Here is a 13,464-nt window from a genome sequence, read left to right as displayed (position 1 = left end):
ACTTCAGTGCTTGTAGCAGAAGTTGCAGGTGTCCCATTATCATCTCTATGATGTGTGGAAATTTAATGTAAGCTCAGCAAAAACTTACAGGAGGCAAACTAGCTGTGGAGCCAACACAGTACCTAGGTTTCCAGATGTGACTAGAATGCTAGTTGGCCTTACTCTGCATACTGATTCCCATTCCCTAGGCAGTCATTGGGTTAAAAAAAATAAAAATAGAAGCAGTGAGGAGAGGGGGATGAGAACAGGAAGACCATCTGCCACCTGATATGCTGATAGGCATGGCTCTTTGCCGTAAGCATCCTGCATTAGTACCCACACGTGATCCAACTGAAACAGGCCGCATAGGAGATGCCCCACGGAAAACCCTAGTTACTAAGTCCTTCTCCCCTTGGAAACAGGGTCCAAATCTCCTCTCAGGCAGCAGAGGTAGGAACATGCCAGGTTTAGCTTCAGAAAACAGGTACTTCTGGAAAAGGAAGCTGTTCCCGTAACTGCCAAGACAGCGTGAAGTAGTTATTTGTATCCAGGTGTTCAACTGAAGTACCAGAGTACATGGAACAGCAAGTCCTTGGCATATTTACCACCTCACCTGGCGCCGAGTCAGGTATTTGCTGATATCTGATTTCCCTCTAGTTGCTTGGAGAATTTAGGACAAAGCAGGGAGGCACCTAGTGAAGAGTGGCATTTGCTGGGGTAGGGGTAGCTCACCAAAGGCTGCATCTCAGCAGGCATCTCATGGCTGCTGAAATCTTGCTTAAGATGACACCAGGTTCTGTGGGAGTTTTGTGCTGATTCCTCTGGCACTGCAGCAGAAGGGTATGCCAGTCTGAGAGCAGGACCAGGAGTGCTGAATACATCTGTTGGTCAACTGTGCACAAGCTCCTTGCTTAAACTGAGGACATAAAACCTGATGGGATACAATTAGATCTGTTAGTTTCATCTGTGCCCAGGTACTGAGGCAGTATAAACAGGTAACAGCTTGAATGTGCTCTAAACAGGCTATCCAGGACTACAGGGGCAGCCTGGAGTACCAGCTCCACCTGGAAGCAAAGGAGAAAGCGGGCAAGCAGGTGTGAGCGGACAAACTGGCCCAAAAGGAGAAAGAGGTGACCCTGGATTAGCAGGGAGACCTGGAATTCCCGGGTACCCTGGACCAAAAGGTAAGGATGGGAGATGCTGATCATCTGCAGGGGGAAACCCCCTATGCTACAGCAGCTTGACTTCTGAATTTATATGATCCGTACTGAAATGCAGTAATGTGATATGTCTTTTTGCGCTAAAGGTCGCAAGGGTGAGCCAGGTGTCATTGGCTTTATGGGCACAGTAGGATTTCCAGGTGATCTGGGACCCATCGGACCCAAGGGGGACAGAGGACTAACTGGTGAGTAAGTGCAGTCAGGTGCATGGCTCCTTTCTACACATTTTGTTTAGGAACACACAGCTGATCCAGCTGGCCCTGCTTTGAGCCTCATTGTAGGTGCTCATTGAGCACCCATTGTAGGGGATGGGTGCCTGAATTTAACACGAGTAGTCAACATTTTGCTGTAAGTAATTTATTTTGTATGAGTCGCCAATTCCAAAATTAGACCCGCTTTCAGAGAAAAAGAAATGTTGACTTAAAATAATCCTGCAGAGTAGACATACTAGATATTTAGGAGTATCTATGCCATCGTGTATTTGTGTCTCCAGAAGCCCACCAAAAGATGGTGCTCTACCTCAGAGAGCTGTTGGCTGTCTGGGGAAACCATCCCAACCTCCTACATTGTAACTGAGGAAGCAGTAGTGCCATTCATTTCCTTCTGCTTATCTTTGTGCAGTCCAAGACAATCCCAATCCTCACATATGTTCCTCCAAGATCATAAATATGTCTTATACCCAAGGTAGCAAACTGTAGATCACGGTCCCTCTTTCACATACACAGCCAATTAACAGCAACATGTCTGTGGATGAAAGCATATTAAGGAAAATGTGCATATTTTTTAATGAAACTGTCTCATCTTGCCTCCTATCACAGGCTTTCAGGGCCCTCCAGGCTCTCCTGGGCTGCCGCCTGTTCCTCCAAGGCTGATTGCTGAGCAAGGAACACCAGGTCCCCGTGGAAACGCAGGACCTCCGGGAAGCCCAGGAGATATGGGCCCTCAGGGTCCACCAGGCGATCCAGGTACGAATTGCACACTCATAGCAAATGCTCAGTTGCCCTCAGCAGAGAGAGGGCTCCAGAGCACTGCTTTAGCTCTCTTCAACTCTAAATTCTACAGGTCAGAAATGAGAGTCAAAGTTGGGTTTTTCAAAGCCAAGGGCTTGGCTTTCTTCCCCCTCGTAACGTTCAGAACTTAAGCAAAACAGTAATAAACTCTGACAACACTCACTGCCAAAGCAACACCAGATATAGATGCAATTGTGGAAAGGCACACGTCCTTGTGGGTGTGTTTTTGGCTCAGGAGATGTAGTGTTAGCAATACGTGGACCAGACACAGTGCACCTCTTGCTAACGGCCTTGTCAGAGATGCATGGTGGTGGCAAGAGTGAAAGATTAAGGTTGCGGGTGTCATGTTGTCTCAATTCCAGCAGCCTTTTCCAAAGTTAGTGCTTTTTGCCTGAGCAGGAGCCACAGGATATCACTTTTAGTATAAATTGGTAAATCTGGTAGATAGGACTGAATGCACGCAAGTAGAGCACGTGTTATCAGAGCAAGTAGCATGCTGATATCTCTGCAGCCACTGTGCTCATAACTGTTGTTGGTGCAAGGTTTCAGAGGCTCACCTGGAGACCCAGGGCTCCAGGGCAGAGGTGGCATTCCAGCTCCTCCTGGATCCAGAGGTGAACAAGGAGCAATGGGGTTTCAAGGTCCAGTGGGATTTGAAGGTAAGAGATGTCACACAGCACTTCTTCCCTCTTTCCTATTTCAATGCCATAATTATTCTGTAGTAACTGTATCACTGGATGGGAGGAGGGAGGAGAGAGATGGCTTGTTCCCTCACAACTTCTTCAAAGGCACAGCTAACTTTCAACAGAGGTAGCTTAAAGCAATGTTTTCAAAATAAGTTTTGATAGCTGCAGATGGCAGTCCACTCGTGAATGAGTTTGTTTTGATCTGTGTGCATTTTCATGTTGGTTTTCTCTAATTATTTCAGCATAGAGTTTTACTAGCTGTTATGTTCATAGAAATGGATGTTTACATAGGTGATACTTGCAAGAACAACATTTAAGAAAATGTACCTGTGAAAGAAATACCCGTGTCTTTATCTAGTCAAAGAGCGGGAAGACTACTAAATACACAGACCAAAAGATATTTGCAGAATACAGTTTTAAACATATAAAGCAGATGGAAGCAATTCAAAACCTAGTGGTTATTCTTAGAAAATGTTTTGAAGGAAAAAAGGTGTGCATCTGTATTGTACAAAGTATGCTAAAGTTTATCAGAACCTTATATGTGACTTTCCCTGGCTCTCATAGTGAAATATCTTAGAAACCAGGGAGCCTGACCCAGCTCCAATCTACTTCAAAATCAACTGCTTTAACCTTAGAGCTACATCTCTTTTAACAATAACTTACCATAAGAAGAGTTATTGTGCAATCAATCTTTGTTCATGGGCAGCTTAGCTGAAATACCAGCTAGCACGAGAGCACTTGTGGGAGCACAAACTAAGCTGTATTTTTTTTTTTTCCCTTTTACCTAAGGCCAGCCAGGCCGCCCTGGTAGCCCTGGGCTGCCAGGCATGCCGGGTCGCAGCGTCAGCATCGGCTACCTGCTGGTGAAGCACAGCCAGTCCGACCAAGAGCCCATGTGTCCGATCGGCATGAACAAACTCTGGAGTGGATACAGCCTCCTGTACTTCGAAGGTCAAGAGAAAGCACACAACCAGGACCTAGGTACGTGCAGGTATTGCTGGCAGCAGCTGCAATTCCATCCCTCTGACTGAGAAGAAGGAAAAAATGAAAAATAAAAAAAATAGAGCTTACTGATAGAAAGCTGGGACTTCAACAGCCAGATTTAGGAAGCACCAAAATGAGAAGATAAAAACCACACCTGCATAGCATATCCCTGAGAGAGACTTTGCAAATTGTTAGTGCCATCTGAGGGGAACAGGAAAGCCGGAGACACATTATGGACTGCAAGGTTTTACTGACACACACTTGGGAAGGAGCAATAAACTGAAAACACACGTTGTCTTCTGCAAAAATGATTGCCATAATTTCTTTCTTTCTTTCTTAACAGGGCTGGCTGGCTCATGCTTGGCTCGTTTCAGTACGATGCCATTCCTCTACTGTAACCCCGGGGATATTTGTTACTATGCAAATCGAAATGATAAATCCTACTGGCTCTCGACTACAGCACCTCTCCCAATGATGCCTGTGGCAGAAGAAGAAATTAGACCATATATCAGCCGCTGCTCAGTCTGTGAGGCCCCAGCTGTGGCGATTGCTGTCCATAGCCAAGAAGCTTCTATTCCTCGCTGCCCTGAAGGCTGGCGCAGTTTGTGGATTGGATATTCCTTCCTCATGGTATTTGTCCTTCAGCATCACACTGTGTGTGGCACTAGGCTTTAAGGACGTCTTAGACCCTAGGACGGCTGCTCTGTCGTAGCTCCAGTAACATCAAAACTATGCAACATCCTGGGAAACTTGTTTCTAGGAAACAGGATTGAGGAGCAAAATTTCTGTGAACCGCAGAGAAAATTGCCTCTTTGTCAGAATAGCATCTGGAGCCCTTATTTTATGTACAAAATAGTGTTTGAGAGCACAGTACAGGTACAGCTGTGAATTACCCAGTAAAACTGCACTCTGTAGGCAGTAGTCTATGGAGCATTTTCACAGCTAGAAAAAGAGTGGAGGTTACTGATGAACATCACTATTAAGAGGCTGATCTGGAGGGGGAAAAACGACATTGTTTCCCTTTCTTTTAGAAACTGAAAATCACTGATTTTTAGTAGAAGATTTAGAAGCAAAAGTGTTTCATCTAGTCTGGAAAGAGAGACAGCCTCCTGGTGTTTTAAAAGTTAATCTTCAGTGTCATACCTCTAATGGCAGCAGGAGCAGAGCTGTATATCCTATTGCTCAAAGGATCTCGTAGATTGTGTGATTACAAGATAATTAGGAAATGGGATCTTACAAAAGAGCTTAACATTAGGCATGCAGTGTAAAACATAATGAAAAGATTCACCTCTTTTTGTCTCACTCCAAACAGTTACCTCTGGGTGCAGAACAGTACAGAGGGATCATGTAGGCATTGGAGGACTCAACATAGTGAACAGTACCTAGAATATGTCAGTGAATGATCCGGCTGGTAGTAATTTACTTGACTTGCTTGATGCACACTAGAGTCAAAACCTGCAACAATATGTCCGTATTGTGTTAATGCATTAAATGTTGGATTGAATGATGAAGTAATCAAGGCTGGAAAAGAGTAAGATTTTTCTGGCAGAAAACATCATGGAATAGCTGTAGTCAGCCCTTCCTGCAGATTATTTGCTTTCCAAAAGCTTCAACTTTTCAGGAAAGAAAAAAAAAATAAAAGGAAATTGGATATTTTTCATCTAGTTGTAGAAAAAAGATTTGAGAAAAGGCAGATCCAATTTTTGTCCAGTATTATATTTGACCTTTCTTTTGCTTCTCTGAAAAGCCCCGATACGGATCTCATAGTTACTTCACAGGAATTCCAAGGATTGATTGTTTGTAAAGCCCATGTAAACATTCAGCATTGTTAAGGGCACAGTTGTCACCTTAGCAAGAAGCTTTTGCAGGGACAAAGTCTGCCAGCACCAAGGAACGTACAGTGAGAGGAGTTTCAGAAGATTAAAGCTTTCACATTTTCCCATCTAGTGCTCAGATCAAATGACGTGTTTGGCATACACATTTTTTTTGCTTCTTATGCAACTCTTGAAGGAGAAGTACGGCATGCTTGTGGTTATTTCAGAGTACACGTTCTTTTACTTCTTGGCTTAAATTCGTTACCTCCTTCCCCTGGCTAAGGTACAATCCTGAAGGGAGTCACTGTGGACTCCTGCCCAAACCACCTCAGAAGTCAGTAAGATTTAATGCAGAGAGGGCACTGAACTTACTGAGGGACAAGAAGCCCTGGCTAGTAAATGAGAAGCTATCACAGGCACAAAGCTGGAGACTACACTGAGCACAGGAAGGCCACAGCCCTTGCACTGAGGTTGTCGAACTCCCAGGCCACTTCTTAGATAGCATGTGCAGCTTGTACCAGCTGCTTTCCAGCTCCAATTGCAGAGGCCTCAAAACTATGAACAGTTTAGCCCTTCTTCTTACCAACTTTGTTTATCTAGAAGGATGCTAGAAGGGATCAGAGGTCAGATCCTTTACCCCATTAAAAGGTGGCCGCTTGTGTTACCCATTTATATGGACACAGCAGGCCTCTGAGCATAAACCAAGGCCAACAGATTTCTTCCCACATTTACAAAACTATTTAGCAACTTTTCCAGCTGCTTTCATTTGTATTGCAAATACCTTCAGTTTTTAACAGAAAATTAAGCAACAGCACTTAAATATGCAGCTGTACAGCCCTCAAAGGGACTGTGGAAATGCCTGTTTTGTTAGAGATCCCTTTGGCAGAACATAAGTAACATTCAGTTTGTTACCACAGTACGTGTTAAAGGAAACAGTTGAGTGGTTTAAAGGTGCATGATGCTGTTACAATGTGCTGTTAATGAATATATGATACAGGGAAGTTATCTGTATAGAAGCTTTTTTTTTTTTTTTTTTTTTTTTCCCACAGTGCTTCTTAAGTGCAATGCAGAGTACATAAGACTTTATAATGAGGGAAATTCAAGTTAGCTATATGACAAAATGTTCTACTTAATGATGGCAACCAGAGGCTGCCCATAGAGACTGTGGAAACTCCATCCTTGGAGGTATCAACAACTCCACAGTGCCCTGGAGCAACCTAGTGTGACGCTGAAGCTGAGTCTGCTTTGAGCAGAGAACTGGCTCAAGTGCCAGAGCGCTTCTCACCCAAATGATTCTCCAGGTCTAAAACTAGAAACAGTGAAAATCCTAACTATAGTAAAGATGTTTGTCAGAAGTGGCATCAGCATATGAGATTGTTCCTTTGTATAAAGGACAGCCAAACCCTTACGTCTTACTTGGTTGCAGGATTAGCCTTCTCTCTGCTCTGGAGTTAAGGATTAGGAGCACTTCTAGTGTTTTTTCTCTTTTCCCCACATGTAAGTTTTTGACAGCGTTGCCTGAGGTTCTACTCTGAACGCTGCCCTTCTTGTCTCCCTTAGCACACTGCAGCTGGTGATGAAGGTGGAGGACAGTCGCTGGTTTCTCCTGGGAGCTGCCTGGAAGATTTCAGAGCTACTCCTTTCATCGAATGCAACGGTGCACGTGGAACCTGTCATTACTTTGCAAATAAATACAGCTTCTGGCTCACTACGATTGACCAGTCCTTCCAAAGCAAGCCCTCCGCAGATACACTCAAGGCAGGACTCATCCGAAGCCATATCAGCAGATGCCAAGTCTGTATGAAAAATTTATAGAATTCTTTCATAGTATAAGGAACCTGCTTATCCTGTAGTTCTTGTACTATGAAACCTTCTATGATGTTTAGACATTTGAATAAATCATGTTGGTGCTTTTTTTAACTTATTACCTCAAAAGCTGAATGGAAATTTAATTGTAAGTGTCTGTAAAAGCAAATTAAGTGTAACAGAAATCAAGTCTAACACACAGACCTAGTGTTGTGTTCTCCTGCTATACAGTATATATGTATTTTTTTGCTAGTCTAACATTCTGTCATTTGCCAAATGTTACAAATACTCAGCTTTGAAACACAAAAACTTCAGCAGTAAATGAATAACTTGGTCAGATACCCACTGCATTTACTTTAAGATAAAGTATGCATCTTTTCTATTAACTGTATTTGTCACAACACTAAACACTAACAGCTACCATTCATTCAAACAATTAACACACTGTGATCACACTAAGCCTTAAAAGCCTAGCACAGTACTGAAAATGTACACTGGAAGGTGCTCATGTCCAGCATTAAAACCTAACTTTAATGACAGTATTTTATGCTTGGGCATTTCAAACACACACCCAGAACAATCATCTTTTTCTTATAGTTGTGTTTTGTTGTTTTTTTTTTAAGCTTCACCACTCTTTAGCACTTAATCACTGGAAATAGCAGAGAAGCACACAAGCCTTCCAAAAAGAGTAACCAGAAAATGCACATCTCTTCCTGTTTTGGTTAGGAGACTGCATGATGAAGATCAGCATATTATTTTACAAGTCCGGTGTTTTTTTTTCTAGACATACTCCAGGCCAAAGGATCGTTACAAAGGTCTCCTTCTCCACCGTGTTGTGGACATTGGTCTGTGTCATGTTACTCAGTTCACATCACTGAGTATTTTTTGCATTGCAGCTTTTCCCCTCTGAAACCAGGTTACTCATCACAAACAGGTCTTACCCATGTGCTGTTGGAGCTGCTGTCACACGTAGGGTAGGTCTTCCAGGACAGCCTATTGTTCAATGCCATGTTACCTTGAAGGTCAAAACTTGCAGACCTGCCAGTTGTCTGTCAGGGGGCATGTAGTCCTGGCAGCTGGGGACGTGTGGCAATGTGATGACCAGCATATATGCCTACACACATCCTTCCTTGCAAAACCAAAGGGGAAGGAAGCAGAGCATTTATTTGGCACAATCTTTTTCCATAGAAAACCATGTCATTGCATGCCAGGCTTGAGAAATGGCCCCAACAGATAGCGCTTCCCTTCTAAAGAAGCCATTTAACACAAAGCTGTCTCTCTCCATTACAGGAGAGGGGGCAAAAGCACAGCTGCAAATGATTCTCTTCCCATTGACACAATCTCCTTATATACCCAAACACTAAAAACTGAAATCAAAGAGACTTCTATAACAATGACAATTGATTTTTCAACTGTTCACTCCTGCTTCAGGTGCTTATTGGCTTTTGTAATTACATTCCATCCTCACTGTATCATAAATAAAATCTGTTTTTTTTCCACACTTCTATTTGTTGGTGATTGCCATTCTGTAAAGTGGTTTGTTTGTTTGTTTTCTATAAAATGCATATGGACTGCTCTTTTGAATTACTTTGTTTGCACCTAAGGCAGAAAGAAAAATAAAAGCATTACCATAACGCTCCATTCTACTTCTTCAACCAGGAATACATTTTGTGGCACTTAAACCATTCCAGAAGGGAAGTGCAGTTCTAAAATTGCTCCTTTAAGCTGAACTGTGGAGATGGAAGTATTTAATCTGTTGTTAGAAAGAGGAATTTAAGCCAATAAATTGTGATGCTGCAAATTAAAGCAAAGTATTATTCATGTTCCACAACATTCAAGAAACCAACATTAACCAGACTTGACAAGTGTTACCTCTGCAAAAAACTTAAAGTGTAACTTCAGTTAAAGTTCTGAGCTAGCACAGTTTCTAGCTGAGATTAGTTGTGCGTATAATTAGATATATCCATGAAGTGAGAAATTACATGAGCTTAAAATCAGTTTTCTGGCCATGCTTTAGCTATGAAAGGCAGCCTCTGAACAAATTAATTCCATTGGTATTTGTTTCAGCCAAATAAAATACCTAGAACTGAAAACATTGCAGTGCACATTAGCCAAATCTATTCCACATTTGCCAATCCTTTTAAATTACACACTGCAGGAACAAACACCCCATAATCATCAATTTACCTCTTCCAGGTCATCAGTGGTTGTCGGATGACCAGTTAAATCACTTGTGATTTTTATAGCGTGCAACTCCTGCAGTGCAGCACGTGAATTTTTTTTCAACAGAATTCAAGTACAGGTTATACAAACCTGTAAAAAACAATTGTCAGCAACAACAGCTAACTATTCAGACTTTAATGGCTGCTATGTTGCATAATGTCCCTATACAGCTTTTTTTTTTTTTTTTTTTGCGTGTAAAGCCTCAGCAGATAGGTCTTTCTCCACGAGTTGTGTTGTCTATTAGTTTTCTGACTCCCATAAGCTGTTCTAAGCAAGTTTGCTCAGCACAGTATCATCAGCAGTGGTGAGCTGAAATGCACTCAGGAAGTTAGAAGAAAAAAAAAAAAAAAACTATGCCACACCACAGTGAACTTTTGTACTTTCTTTGTGTACGTCATGTGCTTCAGGTCCATGTACTTATACACGTTTCTCCAAACAACGCTTACTCACTGTCTGGGAAGGGGAGGGAGCAAGTACACACGAACACGTGGGATGCTTGCAGCAGCCAGAGGGTTTCAGCCTGCCAGCTACCTTGGAGCACGGCACTGCACTTGCAGGGGAAATGCTTTGTCCGAAACTGCCTAGATAAATTTGCCTCCCCAAAGCACCTACTCCCAGGAAGTTAAAACATTTTTATTCAGGAAACAGGACTTTTCAAAACAATCTTTTCACTGAACTGTACCACTCCAGCCTAGGATGTGAAAACCACAAGTATTTTGCCTGTTTCTGAGTAATAGTCAAAAATTTTGCTTCCAAGCATTCTGCTTGTTTCCTACACTTCTCTGTCTGAAAACATGCTGAAGTGTAACATGCTGCTGAGCCTGGAAAAGGTCAGCAAGGTTATATTCCCCTCCATAGGTAATGGTGCATCAATATACATGTATAAGCATAGCTATAGTGAAGTCAATGCAATTTGGCTACTTGACACCAAAAAGTTTTCTCTCTGTATTAACCAAATCTGTCATGTCTTCTCACACAGTGATTGGGCTTGTCCAAGGCATGTGGGAACAGAAAATCAGCAATGTGCAGCAGTAAACATGACCCTATAACAGGCGGTATCAGACCGCTGCCAGCAGAGAGGTGGCGTGGTCACCGACTGCTGTATGGGTTTGGCTGCACCTTATCTGGCTGCCAGAGCCTGAAACCTTGCCTTGGCCTCTCTCTGACACCACCTTCAAGACACACACTTGCCGTGTGTTTGGTCTGAATGCTGTTGCTCCCATGGTGTTGTGCTTTCCACCGTGACACGGACAGTGGCATAGCCAAGCCAAAGCAGATGGGCACCAGCCTGGCAAGGCCCATAGCTCACATTCAGGTGGTGTTACAAAAAAATAGCAACTATTTCACTGTTTACACACTCCACATAATCTGGTCTAGCAAAACAAGGAAGAGCAGAAAAAATGAATATTTGTAAAATAAGCTTCCCTCCCCGTCAGGGTTCATACACCACTGCTAACCCTCATGCAGAGCCCTCCCCATGCAGCCACGAAAGGCCCGAATCCAGGCCTCCTATCAAAATTATCAGTGGGAAAAGCAAGGTTGGAAGGGCAGGGAAAATCCTACTCCTCCCCCTCATTAAGCCAAGCAGAATTTTCTAGTAAAATTATGTAGGAAGGGGGGTATAAAATGCCTTTTGCAGTGCTGGGATACCAGGATGCTACTGCAGAAGCAGCAAGGAAATAAACGAATTTATACAGGACATGTAGGAAGCACAAGAGCAGGACGTATTGTATTAAATATCCATGTTGATAAAGAAGTACCACTAAGCAGGAGAATAATCTGTGCAACTTCAGCATCAAGGGTTGAACCATGCTCTGTGATCACACTTGCAGACATGAAGACAGCATAGGCACTGTTGCAGCAGAGCATCAACACTGTGCTGTTAAATGGAGCTCAACTGCAGCAGAACTCAAGTTACTACTAAAAAAAATCCTGTATCAAACCCCAAAAAGCCTTCCAATTTTGTTTGGAGGCACAATCTGACTTCAGAAAGTAGTGAAGAAATGGGACTAGCATGTACATTGAATAGTCCAGATTCCCTTCTAACATCTTATTAATAGTCCCCATGCATTACTGAGTCTCCTGTGTTCTGTTGTGCAACCCCCTTGTCCAACACAAGGTTGAGAGTGACCGCCTGTTGTAACCCATGCATTTCTCAAGGAGCAATAGCCAGCAACACCAGAAAAGCCATTAACATCATGCCAGACAATAGTAGCCCTTTAGGCAAAGGTACTGCATGCAGGACAGCTTCCTGTCTCAACCCCTTCAGTAAAAATACCCAGGTTATAGCTTTTGGAAAGAGTGTAGGAATTCCTGAAGATCTCCTTTGAATAAAATGCTGGAGAAATTGAATTTTGAGTACCTATACCTTATGAAGTGTTAGATGTTAGGTTTATAAACATTTTTTCCTGTTCGAGGTGTAAAGAATCTTGCAACAAGTGACTAAAGGCTCCAGCACAGCCTTTGCATGCCAGCACGCAAAGTTCAGTTGTCACCAAATGCAGCAAAGCCAGTGGCAGACTTTTCACAGATGTGCTGGCAGATCGCTTTGGTCACAAACAAGATCAAGCAAGCCTTTTTGTCTCTTCCCAGTCCAGAAAGACCTCTTGGTACTGGCCTTGAACTTTTTTTTTAATAACTGCTAAGTTTTTAATTGAACACAGCTGATGTTTTAAACACCACAGAGCCTGCACAATTAAGTCTGACAGATTGGCAGGTGTTAAACCGCAAACCCTTAACAAACCCAAGAGATAACCCTTAAATGTGACTGAGACTCTTCTCACAAGCCATTCTTCCCCACTATGTACTCTGCTAACTTGAAAGCAGCAAATAAAGCTGCTTTGACCTTCAACTTGCTGCAGAGAAGCTAAACTGCTCAAGAGGACATACTTGTGAAAATAAAAATATTTAAGATATACTTAATAATAATTTAATTTCTTATTTATTTAGCAATGGTCTTCCTATCTACTACTCAACCATGAGCTGGGTGGGACAGAAAAAGACAATGACAAAGCATATGAACAGCTAACCTTTTAGTTTTAGGAAATGAAGCCAGATAGCATCCATAGGAAGACGAAGGAGACTCTACACAAGAACTTGCAGAACTGGAAACACACGAGCTATTTTTTTTTTTTCCCCCAGTAGTAGCGATGTTTTGTTTTTACTAACCATCTTCTCTCTGGTTACCATGTCTCAGTGTGAGATACTGCACCACTGCATGAGTTCTTTGTAGCTGGGGGGGGGTTGGGAAGCTCTAGGAGCAGTATGAAGTAATAACCTGTCCTCTACTGCGGTCAGAAGGGACACCATGCACCTCTTTAGTACAATAGAAAGCTGCACAAAGGAATACAACACGCCCCTTCTCTTCCCTTCCTCCTGTTATAAATCAGAAAATACCAGTTCTCATTCCCCCCCAGGTAGTATAGCAGAGCTGATAAAAATCAAATACATGGATTTGTCTGGGCATAGCCAAGGAGGAGTTGGAATGGATTAAGAACCCAGGTTTTCAACACTATGGTATCAGTCACCATAAAGAGGTACCATGCTCTTTTCTTTCCCTCCTTCTCAGAAAGGAAACAAAAAAAAATTTGCTTCTCCACATAAAGAAATAACACAAGACAAATGAAGGAAAAAACTTCCTTCTGCAACTTCCATTTACAGCAGCAAGATCTATGATGTTGCTCTGTTAATACATGAAAGCCAGCATTACAATTCACGTAAATAAAGTCTCCATACGAAGAGC

At 42.6% G+C, this 13,464-nt stretch overlaps 1 protein-coding gene across 1 annotated transcript in view; it reads left to right on the top strand.

The window, feature by feature from the left end:
* The window catches only part of COL4A2 (collagen type IV alpha 2 chain), a 135,421-nt gene extending 126,421 nt beyond the window's left edge, over nt 1-9,000 (top strand). Inside the window, exons 41-47 of the mRNA XM_082761364.1 lie at nt 1,002-1,163; nt 1,286-1,384; nt 2,018-2,164; nt 2,752-2,868; nt 3,685-3,876; nt 4,223-4,509; nt 7,254-9,000. Of these exons, the coding sequence (XP_082617490.1) occupies nt 1,002-1,163; nt 1,286-1,384; nt 2,018-2,164; nt 2,752-2,868; nt 3,685-3,876; nt 4,223-4,509; nt 7,254-7,508 (1,259 nt within the window). The 3' untranslated portion in view covers nt 7,509-9,000. The remainder of the gene's footprint in view (nt 1-1,001; nt 1,164-1,285; nt 1,385-2,017; nt 2,165-2,751; nt 2,869-3,684; nt 3,877-4,222; nt 4,510-7,253) is intronic.
* Nucleotides 9,001-13,464: the final 4,464 nt, after the last annotated feature.

The sequence above is a fragment of the Aythya marila genome (assembly GCF_965140915.1).
Source record: "Aythya marila genome assembly, chromosome: 1".
NCBI classification, from domain to species: domain Eukaryota; kingdom Metazoa; phylum Chordata; class Aves; order Anseriformes; family Anatidae; genus Aythya; species Aythya marila.
The sequence above is the reverse complement of the archived record's forward strand: the minus strand, read 5'-3'. Positions and strand labels throughout refer to the sequence as shown.